This window comes from Phyllopteryx taeniolatus, chromosome 3, assembly GCF_024500385.1.
Source record: "Phyllopteryx taeniolatus isolate TA_2022b chromosome 3, UOR_Ptae_1.2, whole genome shotgun sequence".
Taxonomy (NCBI): domain Eukaryota; kingdom Metazoa; phylum Chordata; class Actinopteri; order Syngnathiformes; family Syngnathidae; genus Phyllopteryx; species Phyllopteryx taeniolatus.
The window spans coordinates 24734704-24756275 of NC_084504.1; the positions used below are offsets into that span (position 1 = coordinate 24734704).

The 21572-nt window shown below is 41.6% G+C and overlaps 1 protein-coding gene and 1 long non-coding RNA gene across 4 annotated transcripts in view; one reads left to right on the forward strand and one right to left on the reverse strand.

The window, feature by feature from the left end:
* Nucleotides 1-21572, reverse strand: part of dock8 (dedicator of cytokinesis 8) — a 90850-nt gene that overhangs the window by 58215 nt on the left and 11063 nt on the right. For 2 of the 3 annotated variants that reach the window (XM_061767828.1, XM_061767827.1), the window contains exons 2-7: nucleotides 19509-19608; nucleotides 12847-13022; nucleotides 10451-10522; nucleotides 9919-10027; nucleotides 1452-1661; nucleotides 225-310 (exon numbers count right to left, since the gene is read on the reverse strand). In XM_061767828.1, the coding sequence (XP_061623812.1) occupies nucleotides 225-310; nucleotides 1452-1661; nucleotides 9919-10027; nucleotides 10451-10522; nucleotides 12847-13022; nucleotides 19509-19608 (753 nt within the window). Of the gene's footprint in view, nucleotides 1-224; nucleotides 311-1451; nucleotides 1662-8989; nucleotides 9146-9918; nucleotides 10028-10450; nucleotides 10523-12846; nucleotides 13023-19508; nucleotides 19609-21572 lie in introns of those variants that run through there. The other variant, XM_061767829.1, reaches the window with a different exon arrangement.
* Nucleotides 263-1444, forward strand: LOC133475253 (uncharacterized). The gene is made up of 3 exons (XR_009787764.1): nucleotides 263-399; nucleotides 832-885; nucleotides 962-1444. It is a non-coding gene; the product is annotated as an uncharacterized LOC133475253 (long non-coding RNA).

Below are 21572 nucleotides of genomic sequence, written 5' to 3' on the forward strand. Positions count from 1 at the left end.
ATCTGTCACTTTAGTGGATTATAAGGAGGACAAGGTTGTGCTTGTGATTGGTATAAAAGAGTGGGGAGGTTCTGGAAATTAGTGGGGGGAAAAAGCAACAACCATCTCATATGCTGCCTGAAGCTACAATTGGACATGACACAAAATTACTCAATGCGCGAGTTTTTTTTTTTCATTTTAATACAACCATCTGCTGCTGAAGTCATCGAGAATGTACGACATACTTGATGGCCTGGCATCGGATCAGGATGCGGTCTCCAGTGTGTTCTTTAGGGCAGTCGGGGACGGGTCGGATCTCCACTGCGTCCTCCTGGAATACAAGAGAAGTATTACTTTGGGAAACTATGCAAGAAAAAGCAGAAAGGAGGAAGGATTCAGTTGCTAAATTTGTGTCTTTAGGTAAGCAAAATATTACCTTATTTAGCAACAAGAGCTCATTAATTTGGCACAGTCTGTAATGCGCATGACCACCACCTACAGGAATGGAGTGGGACAGTAACCACGAAACCCTTTTAACCTGGCTTGAAAGTTGTTGGTTTTTTTTCTTTTCCCACTGTCACTGTTCTACATGAACGCCACAGACACGGAATGGGGTGGACTAAGTCAACCCCCAATTTTCTACCTTCAGCGGTAGTATGAGAATCCCCTTTTACACTGCCTACAAAAGCCGGCATTTTCCACCTTTTTTTGTCATTGTTCTCAAAAAACTGCATCAACAGAGAATGGGGGAACAAAGTTTTACACTTTCAGCGGTAGTATCATTACCTCCTTTACACTACCTGTATAAGAGAGGATTTTTGTCCTTTTTTTCTGTGTCACTGTTCTGTCTAGATGGCGATGACGACATTTGGATGAAATCAAACCGACAATTTTCAACCTTCAGAGGTAGTATTGAAAAACCTTTAGACTACCTGTAAAAGAGTGCATGTTTTGCCTTATTTCCTGTGTCACTGTTCTGCAGCACTGACACAGAATGGGAGAACAAAGTCAACCCAGCAACTTTCCACTTTCATAAGATGCCCCTTTTACACTGGCTGTTGAAGCAATTAGTATTTTTTTTTTAAACCCATGTCCCAATTACTGTTGTAAATGGCATCAACATGGAATGATGGATAAAGTCAGCCCAGCAATTTTCTGTCTCCAGAGGTAGTATCACAAGTCTCTCTTACACTTGCTGTAAAAGCCTGTTCTACATAAATGGCACCGACACAGAATGGGGGGGACAAAATCAAATCTGCAATTTTTCACCTTCAGGGGTAGTATCGGAAGCCCCTTTGCACTCTGTAAAAGTGATCATTTTTCTGCGTCAATTTTCTGTATAAAGAGCACTGACGTGAAAGGAGGGGACAAAGTCAATCTGGCAAATTTCCACTGCTTGTACAACTGGGCCTTTTCCCATCTTTTATCCATTTCACATGTAATTTACAGTAAAGTAATGGATGAGGCCTCACCTCGTCAGCGGGTGGGTACAACGCAAAGACTTCGGGGTGTCTGTTTCCTTGGCGGCTCTCCTGGTTAAAGCGGTCCAGTTCCTCGGGACTGCTGAAGGCCAGCAGCCCCCCCACCCTCTGGTCTGGAGTCAAACAGCGCAAGTTAAAGTCGGAGGAGGTCAGCGTGCGGCCACAGTCATCATTCAGCCCCGCTAGAGTCGGAGACTGGACCTGGGCAGATGGCAAAAAGACAGGACGGGAGGGTTAAAAGTTGAGAGTAAGAAAGAGGGTGGAGGGGAGCTGATTTGGATGGATGTGAGAATGGAGAGAATAAAGCAAAACAAAGCAGGAGTAAAATGAAGAGGTGACGAGATATGTACTCAGTGCTTCAACTGGCAACTCAAAAGGCACTGAGAGGAGCACGGCCCTCCGCCAATGTGGAAAGATTGAGGTCTTCAAATAAACACAAAGGCCAAAGGGACTTGTTTTAACAGTGACCATTCAGCACTTTTGTGTTTGCTATGACTGCATAATATAACACTGCATCACAGTGAACCCCTGCCTATTTGAGTTCAGCCATTCACAAATTCATCTATTTAAAATATTTTTTTTCTGTGGAACCTATCCTCCGCTATTCACTGAAAAAAACATCATATTTTGTTATGCTCATTCTGACGTGCCACTAGATGGCACTAAAGCAGTCTAAAAGGAAAATAATAATTAGTGTCAAGGAAGTATGTTGAAGTGATACATCTGGATTGAGAGACAAAATAGTTTGTATGTCAGGGAGGAGCGAAGTTTAGCTTAGGAAGTTACGTAGTCTTCGTCGCATGTGTATGTTTTTGCTCCGCTACATGCAAACAGGTGCATTTTTTTCAAAATTAAATCATGTGAGCCAGTTATTGTCAAAGGTAATGTTGTTCGATGATTTTGTAATGAATAGTGTTTTGGGATCACTGTTATGTTACATGGTATATTTACAGTTTAAACTACTAATATAGGCAATCCTAAACATTTTTGTGCAGGGCGTCAATTACATGCAGAATTTCACGGCAGGGCTCAGTCCAAGGATTCATTGTATAGCAAATTTCAGTCATAATGGTCATTTAATTTGTGCAAGGTGGCAGATTTAGGAAGAACTATTGCACTGATAATAGAACATGTCAATGTAGGTTGCCCATGAGTTTCTCAATTTTGATTCTGATGCACACAAAAATTGCAAAGCACATGTGGCTCCCAGTCCACAATGTTTCAGAAAATCACTAGTGTAGTTTCCTAACTTGCTCAAGCGAAGGTACACACATACCAACAATCAGGTCATCCATCCCTCCATCCATCCATTTTCTACCGCTTATCCGAGGTCGGGTCGCGGAGGCAGTAGCTTCAGCAGGGACGCCCAGACTTCCCTCTCTCCAGCCACTTCATCCAGCTCTTCCGGGGGGATCCTGAGGCGTTCCCAGGTCAGCCGAAAGACGTAGTCTCTCTAGCGTGCCCTGGGTCGTCCCCGGGCTCTCCTCCCGGTGGGACGTGCCCGGAACACCTCACCAGGGAAGCGTCCGGGGGGCATCCGAATCAGATGCCCCAGCCATCTCATCTGGCTCCTCTCGATGTGGAGGAGCAGCGGCTCTACTCTGAGATCCTACCGGATGACCGAGCTTCTCACCCTATCTCTAAGGGAGACCCCGGACACCCTGTGGCGGAAACTCATTTCGGCTGCTTGTATCCGGGATCTTGTTCTTTCGGTTACGACAGCTCATGACCATAGGTGAGGGTAGGCACATAGATCGACCGGTAAATTGAGAGCTTCGGCTTTCGGCTTAGCTCCTTCTTTACCGCAAAGGACCGATACAAAGTCCGTATCACTGCACCGATCTGCCTGTCAAATGGAGGAGTAACTGGTTGCGCTGAGTTTTTATTTACCACACTAAAAAAAGAAGAGTAGTGTAGCAATGTAGTTCCCAGATAAGCTAAAAGTTAGCCTAGCTTCTTCTGCTACTATTACAGTACTCCTGGAGTCTGGCTGCCCTGTAACACAATGTTGTCTCTTGCAGTTCAGTCTTGATAGTACTATCGCATCTGGTCAGATGGCGGAGACTTGCCGATGGGGATATAGTTATATGTGTGGTGTGGTGTGGTGTGTTGGTCATCTGGAGTACATCGCAGTATACGAGCAGAAAGCACACACATGGCAACTTATTCCTCATCGGTGAAGATGGTAAAAATCGGTATATGTGTACACACAAACCCACCTAACAACATGCAGGTTCAAACAATACCTCCCCTATTAGTGATTTAATTCTTGGCAGAAGCAACAGTATTAGCTTAAAACAGACTTTTCCTCCCTTTATACAGGCGTACATGTTTTACAGGGTTGTTGTGCTGCAAACATGGCCTGAATTTAAAGAAAAATAAAGCGATCAATACATGTCTGTGCTATGTTTTGTCAAGCGTAAAATCATACTTGAGATTCAAAAAGAAGTCTCTCGTTATTACGTTGTCAAAGACACAACATAAAGCTGACGGGCATCTCAACAGCACTGACAGTCTTGACAGTGTTTGGCCCGCAGACAATACCTCAAAGTCGTACGGTCTGTATAAGATAGTGAAGAGCGCTTGCCTTCAAATGCAACTTGTACTGTATTGTATGAGGCTTTCTTTACATGTTTGCCTAATGCTGTGGCATGTCAAGTGTAATTAAGTCAGAGTGACAGAAATGAAGCCGCAAATGTGATGCTTTGCAGAACTGTAAAATTGGAGCTGCTTGTCAATAATATTGATGCATTCTGCAGTTGCGGATGTAGCTTTGAAAATAAAGACATCCCATCAGACGTATGGATTGTTACATAAGAAGATATAATCGTGGCTTTGTAATCTTCATGTTACACAGAGGTTGAATAAATTCAAACTCCGTTTCTTGCCTCCTCTGTGTTCGACCCAACTGTGCCTCATCTCTGTTAGTCCCTAACACATCAGAAGAGCTGTATCATGATAAATTACACTTATACAAAAGCAATTATGCTCATCTATATGGAATGGAGGCGGCACGGTGGACGACTGGTTAGAGCGTCAGCCTCACAGTTCTGAGGACCCGGGTTCAATCCCCGGCCCCGCCTGTGTGGAGTTTGCATGTTCTCCCCGTGCCTGCGTGGGTTTTCTCCGGGCACTCCGGTTTCCTCCCACATCCCAAAAAATGCATTAATTGGAGACTCTAAATTGCCCGTAGGCATGACTGTGAGTGCGAATGGTTGTTTGTTTCTATGTACTCTGCGATTGGCTGGCAACCAGTTCAGGGTGTACCCCGCCTCCTGCCCGATGACAGCTGGGATAGGCTCCAGCACGCCCGCGACCCTAGTGAGGACAAGCGGCTCAGAAAATGGATGGATGGATATATGGAATGGATAGCAGTCGTACTGTACCACATCATAAAGAGAGGTATATCTAAAGTTTAGGTTATCCTAAAATGTGTTTTATTAGGCCCCAAACACAGAGCTGCAAGGTTTCTATTGAAGTTGTCTGTCTATTCTAAAAACATGAATTCTAATTAAAATCTACCCGGACATGACCCAGACTCAGTATTTCACCATGAAATTAAAAATAAATTACCCTCAGCGGTAGCATGGTGTCCTAGTGGTTAGCACGGTGTGCTAGTGATTAGCACGGTGTGCTAGTGATTAGCATGTCTGCCTCAGAGTCGAGAGATTTAGGATTTGAATCTTGTCTCAGGCCTTCTGTGTGGAGTATGCATGTTCTCACCGTGCTTGCGTGGTTTTTCCTCCAGGTACTCTGGCTTCCTCCCACATTTTTAAAAGCAACCATGTTAGAGTCATTGAAGACACTAAAGTGTCCATAGGAGTCAATGTGAGTGTGAATGCTTGTTTATCTGTATGTGCCATGCGATCGATGAGCGACTAATCCAGTGTGCACCCCGCCTCTTGCACAAAGTCATTAGGAATCACGGCAGTGTTGTAGGCAGGACCCACCACGCTCAAATATTACTGGGTGCAGGACATGTGCCGGTGCATTATGATTGAGTACAACGCAGCCAGAATTTTAAAATTCCCATCGGACGATGGGTTCTTCTTGGAGAACGTTTTTTTGGGTGATAACACCAATAGAAAATCTGATCAAAAGACGCCTTCAAATTAGAATAAAACAGTAAAACTTAATTATGTCTCAGAATATCTCCTTGACCATCACATTTCATTTGCTACTCGGGGAACCCTTTCTCCGATTGGCTAAAAAGTAAGTTTCAGTTAAAAATATCCACCAATCACTCGTAAGAGCCAAAATTCCGAGATGTTGGTGCCTCAAAATTACCGTGACGTTACGAACGACGTCATTTGCCCTAAACACTCGCCTTAAATAGCGCAAATGGAACATTGGTGAGAAAAGCAGTGCGGGCAGTAGACGTGGTAATGTACTATGTGAATCTATTTGTTATGGAGGATTTTAGAGGTGTGTGAAGTGCTCATTTTATGCTTTTTTTGTTTTCCTTTTAGAAAATTTCACAAAGACGGCAGCCACTTGTCACGTTGCTACTTTTAGTGCCGCGTGACGACGTATTCTCATGCTGTTGAGAAAATTAGTTCACTGCGCCGTAGCCTCGAAAAATCGTCTGTCAGGACCATGGTAAACCAAGGTCCCCCTATAAAAGTTCTAAAAGTTCAGAGCTAAGTGAGTCACTGTATGGTTCCATCAAATACAGGGTTCAGCACGCCACAGATTTTGTGCTCCCCGGTCTCATCCACCCCAAGAAGAAGGTAAGTATTAATTACTAAACCACGTTTGTCCATTTAACCATTTTTATAGCGCTTGTCCGCACGAGGGTTAGGGGTGAGCTGGAGCTTAAACCAGCTGGCTTCCGGCGAAAGGCAGGGTATACCCTGGACTGGTCACTAGCCAATCAAAGGGGACATTTGGACAAACAACCATTCACATTGATACCTATTAACCTAACATGCATGTGTTTGGAATGTGGGTGAAAGCCGGAGTCCCCTGGAGAGAACCCACCCAAGCAAGCACAGGGAGAACATACAAACGCTACACAGGACCAAACAGCGGTGCCAGGATTCAGACCCAGAACTCTGAGGCAGATGTGCTAACCACCATCTACTGTGCTGTCTGCTCTGTTAGTCATTAGACTTCCGGTAATTACAATTAACCAACTGGAGCATCCGCTGCACGCAAGTTGGAAGTCTCTCGGGCAGTCCGTGGCATCATATGGAATCACTCAGTGTCCATAGGCATAATCTTGCTGCACTTGTTGTTGAACCGCTAGCCATGCTATCCCCTCAGCTTTCCTTGTCTCTTTCACTCCCATCACACCACATTCCCACTGTAAAGGACTGTCTGAGCATCGCACCATGATCTCGAGGCTGCGACAGCAAAATTAACTGTGATGTGCAGAAGGACAATCGCCCCGTTCTTCCCATCACTGTCACACTCTATCTGGCATGCAGATCATGGGAAGTTGGCCGCTCCAATAAAGGCCTTTTTGGTTTGGGTGATTAAGCGGCACTGGCATAGACGGAGTGACAAGGTGGGGGAGGGGATTGCCAAGGATGGCGAGGACTCAGATTGGCTGCCGCTGCCTCCGGTCTCGAGACTGAGTGTTGGTCAATTTGAGACAAAAGAGGATGGGAACTTGGCACCAAATGTCAGTTGCGAGCCAAGGAAGGGAACTACGAAGTAATTAAAGGAAATTATTGATTAAAAACATACAACCATGTATACATTATCCTGTTTAGTGCTAACTTAAAGTGAGAAGTGAGGTACATACTCTAGCAGACATAGTAGGAGGTGAATACAAATGCATTGTTTTTCATTGCAAACACAGGCACTGTACCTTTAACCTAAAAATGTAGCACTGATCAATAGGGCTAGGCAATTAATTGATTTTCTCAGTTAATTTTAATTTATTTGTCAGGAAGATTTTTTGGGGGGGGGTTCTGTAGTTCAAAGTGCATCCTCACATACATATGCACTGGTTACACTGACAAAACGGCTTAGGACGACAGGAACTAGTTAACAAAAGCACAGTCAGTGCTGCCAAGTTAGCAATTTAGTCACAATATTTTGCAAAATTTCCGACCCCTCAAGCGACTACTTTTCAAAAAAGCAACTTTAATTTCCACTAAGAAACAGACAACATGAGCGGAATAATTTTCACATTGTTTTGTATAGGACAAGAAAATAATGCAATCACAGTAACACTGACATTTCTAAAGGTGCCCATTTATACGTGTATATATATATATATATATATATATATATATATATATATGTATGTTGCAAAAGCAGTTTCTTGGCATACAGTAATAGAAACTTTTGCACGGCTCCACTGTACTTCTATTTTTTCTCCGGAAGTTGATTTAAGTTCATTTTGGAGAAAAAAAACACAGTTTCAAAGACTCTTTTGTATCAGGAGAAATAGAGGTAATCCCAAAAGGGGGGGGGGGGGGGGGAAACTAAACTTGTTTTGAATAATGCCATGGTCATTTTTTTGGGTGAAAAATCAATTAAAATTGGAAATCTGATTTTTGTGGGGGAAAGAAAGACACTTTTTTGTCAGGCCATATCGCTCACCCCTTCTGCTCCAGCAGAAAGACACTGGTGTGTTGTCCAAGTTCAAACCCTACCCCCACCCCTCTGTTTTGTTGTCTCTCCTTTTCGAGCCTCGATCAGTATGGACTGCCATGCTGCTCTAACTAACTTCAGGCCTGCTTCCCACCAAACAAACTTGAACCCCAGGCTGCGTATTGGAGTTCATTATCTATGAACGAGTATTAGGGCTAAACTGGAATTAAAAACACAGTATATATAACATTATGAGATGTCATAGAATTCATGTATACACAGAATTAGGCAGTAAATAAGGAGTCGTTACTTTCTGAGAGTAAAGTCGTAATATTAAGTGACATTGTACTTTTATGAGAATTATGTCATAAATAAAAAAAAAAAAACAGTAAAGTACTACAATCTTAAACATACACCTGCATAAAGACAAGGAGTAGAACTTCAGTATAAGTTTTACAAACAATGAAGTTCTCCCGAGGCCCAGCCATCATCAGGAAAAATAATTTTATTTCTAAATTGACATGATGTGATGCTATTTACATAACTACTGTATCATCATGCCACCTACACACCACATGGCGGAAACACAAGCAAGATCAGGGATTGACCACGGTGTGCCGAAACAGATGCTAACCTTGACTTTTTGTCTCGTTTAAGTCCAGCGGGCGCTTGGAGAATTTGAAGTGACTAACACAATATTATTAGTGTGACACAACAGCTGAGGGGCAAGTCAGAAGATTTCACAATGACAGAATAAGGAAATTAATGAGTCAAGGCTGAAACTTCTTGCCTGCATGACAGAGATTATTATCTAAAGCTGAAGTTCCCCCAATTCTTATTGTTCCTTCAGATGAATTTGAGCCATTTGTTGGAACATAATATGGAACATTTACTTTTACATTTTACATTTACAAATGGTTGGCACTGTCCCACCATCAAGTGCGAAGTTAAACAGTAAAAAGTAAAAGTAAATATTTTATTACCTGCCTATTTCTGAATACGGCACTGGTTAGACTGGTTAGAGCGTCTGCCTCACAGTTCTGAGGACCGGGGTTCAATCCACGCCCCCGCCTGTGTGGAGTTTGCATGTTCTCCCCATGCCTGCCTGGGTTTTCTCCGGGCATTCCGGTTTCCTCCCACATCCCCCAAAAAAACATGAGGTAGGTTAATTGACAACTCTAAAGTGCCCGTAGGTGTGAATGTGAGTGCGAATGGTTGTTTGTTTCTATGTGCCCTGCGATTGGCTGGCAACCAGTTCAGGGTGTACCCCACCTCTTGCCCGATGATAGCTGGGATAGGCTCCAGCACGCCCGCGACCCGCGTGAGGAGAAGCGGCTCAGAAAATGGATGGATGGATAGATATTTCTGAATATGTGTCTGTGCGAACTGTTCTGTACTTTTGCCCCACTGTTACATAACAATGGGGCATAAACTCCCCCAACACTGAGTTCTTCACCCATAACATGATCAGCTCGGCTGGTTGAAGGTCCAGAGCCACTTTCAAACGACAACACTATCTGAAATACTATCATACAGGGGCACTGTCACGCAAGAACACAAACGGATGTTACGTCCCTGGTATCCTGTCAAAGCAAAAAGGGAAGCAAGAGTTGCATTTTGTGTTTTGTTTTGTTGGATGCACACTCATTCAATAATTGTTTAATTAATGTATTGTAATATATGCAACATTTTTTATTTGTATTAAGTAATAAATAAATACATATTTTAGTATTGAAATAAACAATTTCACATATATTATATACATTTTCACTATTTTTCCCCCTCTTCTACAAATGACCTGACCCATCTATCTCTTGTAAAAATCAAATGTGGCTCCTTGAGCACAAAACTTTGCCCACCCCTGCAATAAGGTGTTAGTAAGGTATGCTTTGCCGAATGAATTGCATCTTACTGGCGTGTCGTCTTTGAGAGACTGGACGTCAGACTCAAACGTCTGTTTCTGAAGGAGCTTGTGCAGGCCAGCTCGCTCAGAATATGCACTCAAGCCATCCCCTTGGCACCTTTGAGGACAGAAACATACATACATTTAGTGACTGATGCACACATTACAAACAACACGCATGGTTACTGCTGATACACCTCTGCACTTACGATCAGCGTAGATAACCACAACTCAAAGTCTTACACACTAAGATAGCAGCTGTATTAATGGATCCGATTGGAGTAGTGTAGTATTTATCAGCCTCTCTGTGTCCCGTTTCCTGCTCTCAAACATGTGCCGCCTCTCAAGCAACTCAAGTGTCTGCAGTCACTCTTTTCTCTTGTTTAGAGCCTGGGTGAGGATACTGTACATAAGCCTGCACATCCTGCTTAAACTTCATATGTCCCCCCCCCCCCAATTCAACCCTCCACCCAATTTCATCATTTTAAAAGCCAAGGTATTTGTGAAACTAAAGGGAATGGGACTATTTGAAAGGGCTGACCTTCTAGACACTACAAGCCATGGCTGGGTGTAACTCTTGACGCAATCTCTCACATGGGGATCCAACTCCACTCTGCAAAACAGAGACAAGATGAAATGATAACGCACACTGGCATGAAGAAAATCTCATTCAATTAATTAGAGGCGGAAAGTAACATATTACAGTGAATATAAAAACTCTACACACCCAGATAAAATGCTGTGATATAAAGATTGAAACCAAGATGTGAAGATACATTGTTTATTATCCACCATTAATGTGACCTATAACCTGTACAACTCCATCCATCCGTCCGTTTTCTGTACAGCTTATTCTCACGAAGGTTGCGGGTGTGCTGGAGCCTCTCCCAGTTGGCTTTGGGCAAGAGGCAGGGTACACCCTGAACCGGTCGCCAGCCAATTGCAGGGCACATGTGGACAAACAACCATTCACACTCACACCTATGGACAATTTAGTCTTCAATGAATCCACCATGCATGTTTTTGGAAAGTGGGAGGAAACCACAGTACTGTGTGGGTGTATTTAGAATTAACCAATCACATTCAACCTCATATCAAATGAGAATTAGTACGCACTTCCTTCCATTTACAGTGCCTCTGATTCACCCCAAATAAAGTTCATCTGTTCTAGTATTCAACCCCTCTTCTCAGTTGTTCATTTTACTTCCCCTCTGAAAAGAATAGTTTTGTTTTTGTTTTTAATTGTGTTGTACAGGTTATAGGCCACCTTAATAGAGGAAAAAGTTTTAAAATGATTTATCTTTATCAATTACATATTTTTAAATCACAAAAACCAGTCATTTGAACATTTGTCTAGACTTTTTATATCCACTGTATTTACTCGTGCGTGTACTGTATTTACTTGTGTGAGTGTACTTTTTAACTAAGTTGGTATGTGTAATTTTTCTACAGTAGGTTTTGTTTAAAGTATTGTTGTTCACTATGTTATCGAATAGAAAAAGTATATGCAAAAACACAAAAAAGATTTTAAATCCAAATGATTTTTTTATCAGAAAAAAATAGAAAAGTATTTAATTTAAATCCAACTCATTATTAAGTAGAAAAATGTAAATAAAACTGCCAACAATCTGATTCATTACAAAGGTAATAAATAAAATGCCACAGTATATTAAAATCCAGTCCATTATTAAGTAAAAAAAAATAGTAATCCAATCGATTAAAGATTGTCGCAGAAAAAAAAATCTAAATTAAAAATGCAAAAAAAGTTTTAAATCCAATCCATTTGGGAAAAGAAAAAAATATATATAAAAATAAGACCAAAAATAATATTAAAACCAAATCCGTTACAGAGCAGAAAAAAAAATACACACTAACAATGTTTTATGCCATTCTAGTTTGATGTTTTTTGATTCAAGTACTTTTCCAGTTTCTTTTCCAGCTGTACAGTCTCTTGCAAAAATCTTAGTCCATCTTGATGACTATTTACAGTTTAAAAAAAAAAAAAAAAAAAAATGGCATGTATTTACACATTGTCACGTTGACAGAAGGCTGGCAAACAAATAAATTTTTCCACAACCAAATGAATGTTTTATAATCCAATCAGAGCAATGTGACTCAATAAACCTACAGTATGTTTGATGTTTTAATGAGATGTCCTTAAATGATTGGCAAAGATTAATATTTCTGCTATGGTAAATGGGCTTTCCTTTGTATTGCACTTTTCTACCTAAAAGGTACTCAAAGTGCTTTAAAGGTCCAGTATTTTGGCTACTTCAACATCCATAGAGTGACTTGCTAATATTGACTTAGAATAAAAGTGTAAATTTCATTTTAAAAAACACTTTGGTTTTGTCATACAATTGTCCAAGGCATCGCTGACAGCTACTTCTGTTTGACGCAGTTTTTGTATCCGCTTTGTCCATATTTGGTTAAGACCGCCCCCTTTTCTCTGATTGGTTGCCTCTGTGTAGAAGACCCACTTGTGAGAGCACGCTGGCTCGGGTGCGGAAACGGAAGGCGGAGATCTTCCTTAGTGACGTTGATAAGGTCGAGAAATTCGAATGATCTGATTTCAGGCCTCTCAGCAGAACACGTCTCGAGTTCAGGAATGCGTGAATGATTTTAATTCATAGTTCAAATGTTTACTGAGACAACAGAGAGCCAATATTACATCTCAAATACGAGAAAAAGTTGATTTTTGCAATATATGTCCCCTTCAACACTATCTCCTCATTCACCTACTAATGAAGCAGCATCAGGAGCAACTGGGGGTACAGTATTTTGCTCAAGAATACTTGGACATGGTCACAGGGGCTGTGGATTGAACCCACAACCTTTCAGTTGAGAGACGACCAGTCTACCACTTGAAGCATGCCGCCCTAACATGCACCAAGCATAATTCCTCCGATGTCTCACGTATGTGGGGCAGCAACCTACCCATCATGAGGGACGGGGTGCCGGACAGTGCGACACTCCTTCTCCACCAGGTTCACCTTCAGGTCGTCGTCAGGGAAGTCGCCGAGCTCCTGCATCAGGGCCGAGTCCCCGCTTCGGAGCTGCGACATCAGGAACTCCTCCAGGTCCAAAGGATCCACTGCCTCATAGGACTGCGGCTGAAGAACCGAATCGAAATGTTTAGGACAAACAGAACTAAATATACTTATAGTCTTCATAAAACTCATTTTGGACAAATGTACTGTATGCTCCCAGGTAGCACTGTGCACGAGTGGATAGCATGCCAGTCAGTCTCATGGCACATACAGTACAGCATAGACAAACCAATCACACTCACATTCACACCTATGGATAATTTGGAGTCTTCATTGAACCTAGCATGCTTTTTGAGGGGAATATGGGAGGAAGCCTGAGTAACTGGAGAAAACCCACGCATGCACAAGGAGAACATAAAAGCCGTGATTTGAACCCATTTGAATGTACAAAAAACTAGTCCACAGTGCTGCCCTGTTCAATATACCAACACACGTTCATCACTTTTACTAAAACCAGGTTACATTAGTTATCAGTCGAGGGATCCATTTATTAGGGCTGCAAAAAACACAGCACTTGACTATTCTAAAAAGCTATTTTCTGCTACAAAGTGGCCTGCATTGGACAGATGAGTCTATTTTTAGCTCAAACCTCTAACAGCTAATACTACAATTCACAGTCACTCTTCTTGTATGTTCTGCAGGGCTTGGATCATAGCGTCCAAAATTATCCACAAACACAATGAACTTAACTCCTTGTGGCACTGAAACGAACACGACAGAAGTGGGAGCCAATAAATAAAGTTGCTTTTTGTAACAAAAACAAGAAAGTATGATTTTTTTACTCACCTTTACAATTAGCCTTATGCATTCATTATTAAAGTTAATAGTGTTTCATGGGCTAATAATAACATAGGGTACATCATTTTACTGTTAAAATAGTAATTTGGGAACAGTTTGACACCCTGGAACATATTATTTGCATTTACATTAATCTCAAAGGGGAAAACAGTTTTTAAATCCGAACAAATAGGAGCTCGATTCAACCTTGGAGTTACCCTGTGCTTTCAAAAATACTATTTAAGTTGTTAATTGAAGCGCGGCTGGTTTATACAGCGGTCATCATAAATGAGTACACTCCAACAGATATGCTAGAAGACAGAGTTTCCTTCCAGAAGCAATACTTTCCTATGACGGACCGTACTAGAAAATATTCAAATGAGATGTGAAGATGTGCATACGCAAAAATGTAATTTTTTTTCAACAAATTAAATGAACGTTGCAAAAATAATTGCGCGCACGGTCTAGCAAAGCTGCATTTTAGATTAGATAAAATCTAATTCACGACATTCTTTCAATATTAACAGCGCTTCTCATATTTTTACACTTAGGATAGCTTGTGATTTAAAACATTGCGCGCATAGTAAGTCCCTGGTTTATGATGGCCTCGATTTGACCCCAGACCAAACCATATTTATTACTGGACCAACCCCCAACGAGTCTACTAATCAGAATTCTTAAATTGTTCATGTCAAAGCTTACTTTTCAAAGGTGCTGTACTCATTCAAATTTAGGATGTACCATCCATCCATCCATCCATCCATCCATTTTCTGAGCCGCTTCTCCTCACTCGGGTCGCGGGCGTGGCTGGAGCCTATCCCAGCTATGATCAGGCATTAGCCGGGGTACACCCTGAACTGGTTGCCAGCCAATCGCAGGGCACATACAAACAAGCAACCATTCGCACTCACATTCACACCTACGGGCAATTTAGAGTTTTCAATTAACCTAACATGCATGTTTTTGGGATGTGGGAGGAAACCGGAGTGCCCGGAGAAAACCCACGCAGGCACGGGGAGAACATGCAAACTCCACACAGGCGGGGCCGGGGATCGACCCCCAGTCCTCAGAACTGTGAGGCAGACGCTCTAACCAGTCGTCCGCCGTGCCGCCGATGTACCATTAGATAAAATAAAAATAGGCTACTAATGGAATGGTAAAAATATCAACTGAGTTAGCAGACTGAGAAGAGGGAGAAATGACTGCAGGAACATAACATGATGAGTCACTGCTCAACCCAACAATTGAGCGCCAAGCAAATTCCATTTACCTACAGACGTGTTGCTGCACATCAGTCCACCCAAGGGCATGTTTTTCAGCAGCAAATTTCAACAGAAGGGGTAAGAATTGATGTTCAAGGGGTAGACCATTAGGAACAGACGCAACCCTAAACTACTTTTATGAAGACAACACTGTCTGCATAGTGGCGGCAGCCTCTGTTTCAAGTGTGGCGGCAAACTAGAACAAATGAATGCAAATATATGCATGCCTCTGATCAATGCACGTTGCTATGTGGAACCAACACAGTCTCTTACTATGGAATGTCTGTGTATTGACCCAGCATAAAAAGGTTAAGCAAAACTCAGGAAAAGTCTGCTAAAATAGTGCAATACATACAATTTAGTAAGATCAATTCACAAAATGTGATCATTTCAACAACTGAAGTAGCAACTAAACAATTTGAGTGCGGTCATCCTTTTATGTGCTAATAGAGAAATCCTGTTCACTTACCCTGCCGACAAATGAAAAGTGAACCAAAAGGGGAAGCTTGCAAAATGGCGCACGGCGGATATGAAAAGTGACAGATTGCACCTACACTGTATGGTGCTGGCTGCTTTTCAATGAAACTAAGCCACGATGCAGTTCCTCTTAAATATTATCCTTGTATTCTTAGAAGCTGAAAAGTGCAGTGGATCAGAGATCAGCATTATAAAAAAAAATGCATTTTTGGCACTGCATAAAGATTTTAAATTGAGCCTTGAACCCACCAAACATGAGATTTGAGACAAACCACAACAGGATGTGACATCAGCACGCGCTCCCTGCGTCCGTTAACTGAAACTTCAAACGCGCACAAAAACATACGCATCTTTTCTTTTTAATTTCACCTGACATGAATCTGTTTGCGGCAGTACGTGGCCGCAGTGGATAGCACATCTGCCTCACAGTTGTGAGAAACTGGGTTCAAATCTCAGTTCCAGCGTTCCTATGTGCATATTCTCCCTGTGTTTGCATGGGTTTTCTCCGGGTAGTCCGGCTTCCTCCCACGCTGGTTCAAGACTCTAAACTGTCAATAGGTGTAAAATGTGAATATGAATGGTTGTTTGTCTATATGTGCCCTGCGAATGATTGGCAACCAGTTCATGGTGTACCAAGCCATTCACCCAAAATCTGCTGGAATAGGCTCCAGCTCACCCGCAATCATACTGTAGTGAGGGGCAAGCACTATAGAAAATTGATGGATGGATTTGTTTGTCATGTGAGGTGGAGGAAAAAAAGAGCCATGGAAGGAATTTAAAAAAAAACAAACAAACAGGGAAACTATCATCCCAAAGATTATGGTATTAAAAAATCCCTCTCCAGCATCCCAAATCCGGCCATATTAAAGATTTCCCTGTGTAAACTGTAAGGTAGGCAGCCCCCCATCCACCCTCACTCCTGACCCATTTCCCAAGCAGGTTAGGGATTAACCGTGTTGCAGGGCGCCGTGAGCTGGGAAATAGATGAATGGTGCGTGGCGTACTCCTTAAAGCCAGTCAGCTGACTCGTTCAAGGACCTTCACTGGGGAGGGGGGTATCAAAGGCATGGAGCACAGTCAGTCGGTGATAGTGAGTGTCAGGAGCGTCGCCTCAGAGCTTTGGTAAACTCGGTCTGCGCGAGCAAGATGTAGGTCGGCGAATGTGGGGAGGAAGGATAGGAATAGAAAATAAAAGTGTGAAGCGAGGGTTCACAAGAGTGAGAGTAGGAACAAATCCCTCTGACGGATTACTGCGTATCATCCCGTCAGCTTCACAGAGCCCGAGTCGCTTAGCTTGTCACCGACTTTACAGCAGACGGGATCTCCCAAGCATGTCAAAGTACAACTACGCTTTTAAAGAGGGCTACATATGTAGTGATTTTTTTAACATCTTAACAGATTTTTATAAAATGTGACAGACCCGACACATGGAAAAAAAACTCTCAAGTACTTGTATGTGATTACTGCTCTTATAGTATGTGTGTTCCAGATGACCAACACAGTAACAACCAAAACAAAGATTCTCCACTGACAATCACATTAAGTCTCCTCCCCCAAACCAAGAGTCTGTCGTAGTACCAAGATTGACCTGTGAGGAGGCAGCATGGTCCCACAGGGCCTCCAGACTGCCAGGAAATACAATGAAGAAAAAGTAGCAGTAGAAGAAGAAATGCCTATCGTTACATTTCACGTCACAATCGCGGAGTCTGTGGATCGTCGTTGTCGGTTTCGACCACAAACACAAGCATTTGCTACCAGCAGATCCAAAAGGGGGGATCGGGGGGGGAGAGCTAATATATACATATCACGCCCAGCACACTGTACAGCACAGGATAATCACTCTTACAATTGATGATCGGGACTTTGAGCCTTTAACCCTGAACAGGTCGCCATCCAATCGCAGGGCACATATATACAAACAATCATTCATACCAGGGGTGGGTAAAAACATCGATTCATCAGTGCACTGCAATACTTCCCCACGCAATCAAATATCAATTCAGCAACTCCTCAAAATCACACAAAAATACGTCAGAAGTCGCTACCCTGAAGCTGTACACAGAGCTAAGACAGGGGTTTTGGAGTCATTGCAGTCGGCAGACTGCGAATTACCCTACGTACACACTATCACTTTTTCATTTCATTTCTAACGATGGGGAATTAGTGCCAAATGTTCTAGAGACTACAGCCCTGCATGGAAGCCACACAGGGAGCAATAGAGCGAAGTTGTTGACAGAGGCAATAAAGAAAATGGGGTTTAACGATGAAAGTACCGACAATTGTCAACTGTCAATTGCCAAAAACATGCTACTTAATTAGCTATTACTTAACTCTAACAAATAAGAAATATTGTTGAAGTAGATATGCACTTTACTTTTTCAATACAGAGCTATTATCATGTTTACTTTTGTACTCCATATGCACAAAAGTTATTATTGTGCACATTTTTTTTTGTTTAACTATAATTCCCAAGAGGAAACAAATATTGTTTAAGTCTACATGCACTTGACCTTTTCAGTGTTTACACATAACTGCCATGTATTTTCACATTAGTACTCCATGTGCACAAATAAGTGCACTAAAAACTTTTATTTTCATGTTTCATTGCCTAAAAAATGTGACGTCATGTAAACAGGTCGTATGTCACACCAAAAATAAATATTTTGTCAAAATGTACTCTTAATTATTTGTGGATTTCTAGTTCTTCCTAAATCGAGAGAGAATTTAAATCAACATTGACTCGAATCGTAACCTAAAGAATCTAAACTAAATCGAATCGTGAGGGTCTTAGCAATGCCCAGCCCTAATTCAGACTCACATTGACACCGACCGGCAGTTTAGAATCTCCAATAAACCTAACGTATGTTTTTCAAGCGTGGAAGGAAGCCGGACTACCCAGAGAACCAGAGAACATGCAAACTCGAGGTTTGCACCCAGAACTGTGAGGCAGATATGCTGACCACAAGTATAACGTACTCCCAGACTCTTAATAAAATTATTGAAAATACGGAGGTGCCTTGAGATATCATCATACGAGTGCCCAGATTTACGGATTTCTCGAGATATGAGCTGTCACTTAACCGATTTTGCAAAATTTGAGCTACGAGTGCGCTTGCGGTGGAAGGACAATATCGGTTGGTGGCGGTAGTGCGCCATTAAGCTCGTTTGCCAACTGCCAATAGACCCCACAAAAGAACAAGGAAAAAAAAATACAACATACAATAATCGCATTTTCCGTGTTTGCAGATTGCAGGAGAGCAAATGTTACCACTGTGTTTTTATACTATTGATTGCAATTTTTCTTATGAAAAAACATGTTTGAAGAATTAAAATGTCTCAAGGCACCACTGTATCATTGAATAGGAGATTGTTTAATTTGGTTAAGGAGGTGAATCCATCCATTTTCTGAGCCGCTTCTCCTCACGCGGGTCGCGGGCGTGCTGGAGCCTATCCCAGCTATCGTCGGGCACGAGGCGGGGTACACCCTGAACTGGTTGCCTGCCAATCGCAGGGCACATACAAACAAACAACCATTAGCACTCACATTCACACCTACGCGCAATTTAGAGTTTTCAATGAACCTTTCACAGAAAAACTAAAAACTCTTGACGCCGATGACAAATCCATTCTTTCATGATTGATTTATTTGATTTACATCCATTTTGTACCGAGCAGCCAGAATAGAGACGCATCCACCACTTTCATCACTATACAACAGCCACATCATAATTCCAGTTCGATTGTTATCATCGCACACACACAAAAAAAAAGCAGAACAAACTAAATTAAGAGTTCATCCTTTAGATGCTCACTGAGCTAAAGTCACATGAGATTTGCTGACGTTATGCACTATGACGTTTGACTTCGAAGTTTTTTGTGACATTTGAGGCCACTGTAGTCTTTTTGTTGTCATGCAGTGTTCATTTCCATTACAAACAATGCATGCATGCATTCTTATTTATATTAATAAGAGTCACGTGTGAATGTGACATTTGAATAACATGACAAACAGTGGATGGAAAGCAACACTCACCACAGTGAGGTACGTCGTGGTCGAAGCGTTGGAGTTTGTCCTCCTATGATAATAGCCATAGTTGCCACTGAAGTTTCGCCTGATCTCTGCAGAGGAATGCCTGGAATTATAGCATGGAGGCATGGGCAATGTTAGAATACCAATGTACTGAAAATTGTGGCTTTTCAAATCATTTTTATTCAAACACAAATCCAACATTGTTTAAAATCATTATTTTTGCATATTTCAAGCAACAGGCACGTCATGGAACTAATGAGCACGACAACTCTAACTCCACCATTGTTCCCACTCGCATTTGGTTGAATTGCTCATCCATGGCGATTCCATTCACATTATTGTTTGCCTCATACTACAAAAGTACACAACTCTGTGGAGGCTTTGTCGTGTAGGCACCCCGTGGAATAAATACAGGACCCTGATTTAAGGGTCAGGCTACAGCAGAAAATCTACACGACGTTGCAATGGAGGGTTGCATTCAAAGACACTGGGAAGATACAGTGGCTGTGTATGTGCGGTTGCAATACCAAACAAGGGGCAGCCCAGAGAATGAAAATAAGAAAAAAGTGAGGCAATTTCTTGTAGTTCTCCTCTACGCTTCCCCTAAATATATGCAATGGTTTGGACGCTCTTTATAAAACAGCAGGGAAATGCACAACCCATTGTAAAAAATGTTTTTACAAGGACTTTTATTGTGAATTAAATGAATCGGCATAATTTGCTTAGAGAAAGAGGAGTTCAACTTTGGAGGTTCCACTGTATTTGCGCACACAGTAAAAGCTGGCACATGGAAGGGGAGTGTTTACTTTTTATATCCACGGTACAGTACAATAAGGGCAGGCCATGCCAATGTTGAACCCACACTGCAGCACCGCCCACTTGTCCATGTTAATGTCTGGTTCCAAATATACAGTACATGTAAGACGGCGTGCGATGCCAAAGTGTTGCTAATTACCACTATAAGCTCAGTCCAAAATGGAGGAGTACCAGTATGTCAACGCCACTCAAGTACCTTACTCATGATGCATCATCATAAGATTCAAATTAAGTCAATCGGGAAAATGTAAGTGTATTTGATATTCCAGGGGGAAAAATGGCCACTTACAAGTCTGACTACAGGTGCAACAATCAATGGATTAATCGACAAATAAATTGATCAAATTAACCCACAACTATTTTGATAATCGATGAATTGCTAAGAGACAATAACTTTGATTGTTTTTGTCCAAATCCTCGAATTTCTGTAGTCATCCATGAAAACAGACTGATTATTTGTGTGTTTAATCAAAATAAGATATTTGCAAACATCTGCTTTTACTTTGGAAAATAATTATGAAAATCTTTGCCATTTTCTGACACATCATGGACCAAACCAGACTGAACCCTAATTAATTTATGTTTGTGGATTTTTTACACTTTCAATTTGACAAAATATCCTGATTCTGAATAAAACGGATGGAAGTAAAAAATGTTTTTTTACTCGATTTATCAATTAATCGGTAAAAAAATAATACACAGATTAATCGATTATATAAATAATCATTAGCTGTAGCCCCTATATCTGACATTCTAAAGTCTTATAATAAAGTGGAACGTATCAGAGACCATACTTCATCTACAACGGAGATTTCTACCAAAATTGTCAGGGAAAAGATTCCACTAAAGTCGCACAAAACCTGAACTTGCCATTATATAAGACCTCAGCAATAAAATTAGGTTTTGTTTTTTTCTGTGACTTTCAAACATTTTTTGCAAATTATTCCAAAAGATGGACCAGCCTCAACAAGGAGTGTTAAAAGAAGAGCAATGTGAGAAGAGAAGAATCCACATTCGCATCATGCCTTTGTCATACATCTTAATTAAACAAGGCTTATTTTTGCACTTGTATAACGGTTTATAATGCTTACATGTTACTTAAAACATTTCTTGTAGCGTTTGTGATGGTGACAGGCATCTCGGGCAGATTATTACTCTTTCCATTATTTCCTATGGCAAAACACTGCATTGAAATCGGAAGGAATCAAAGTTCGACAAGCATCGTGAGGTGGATTGTCTTGTAGGTTCGAT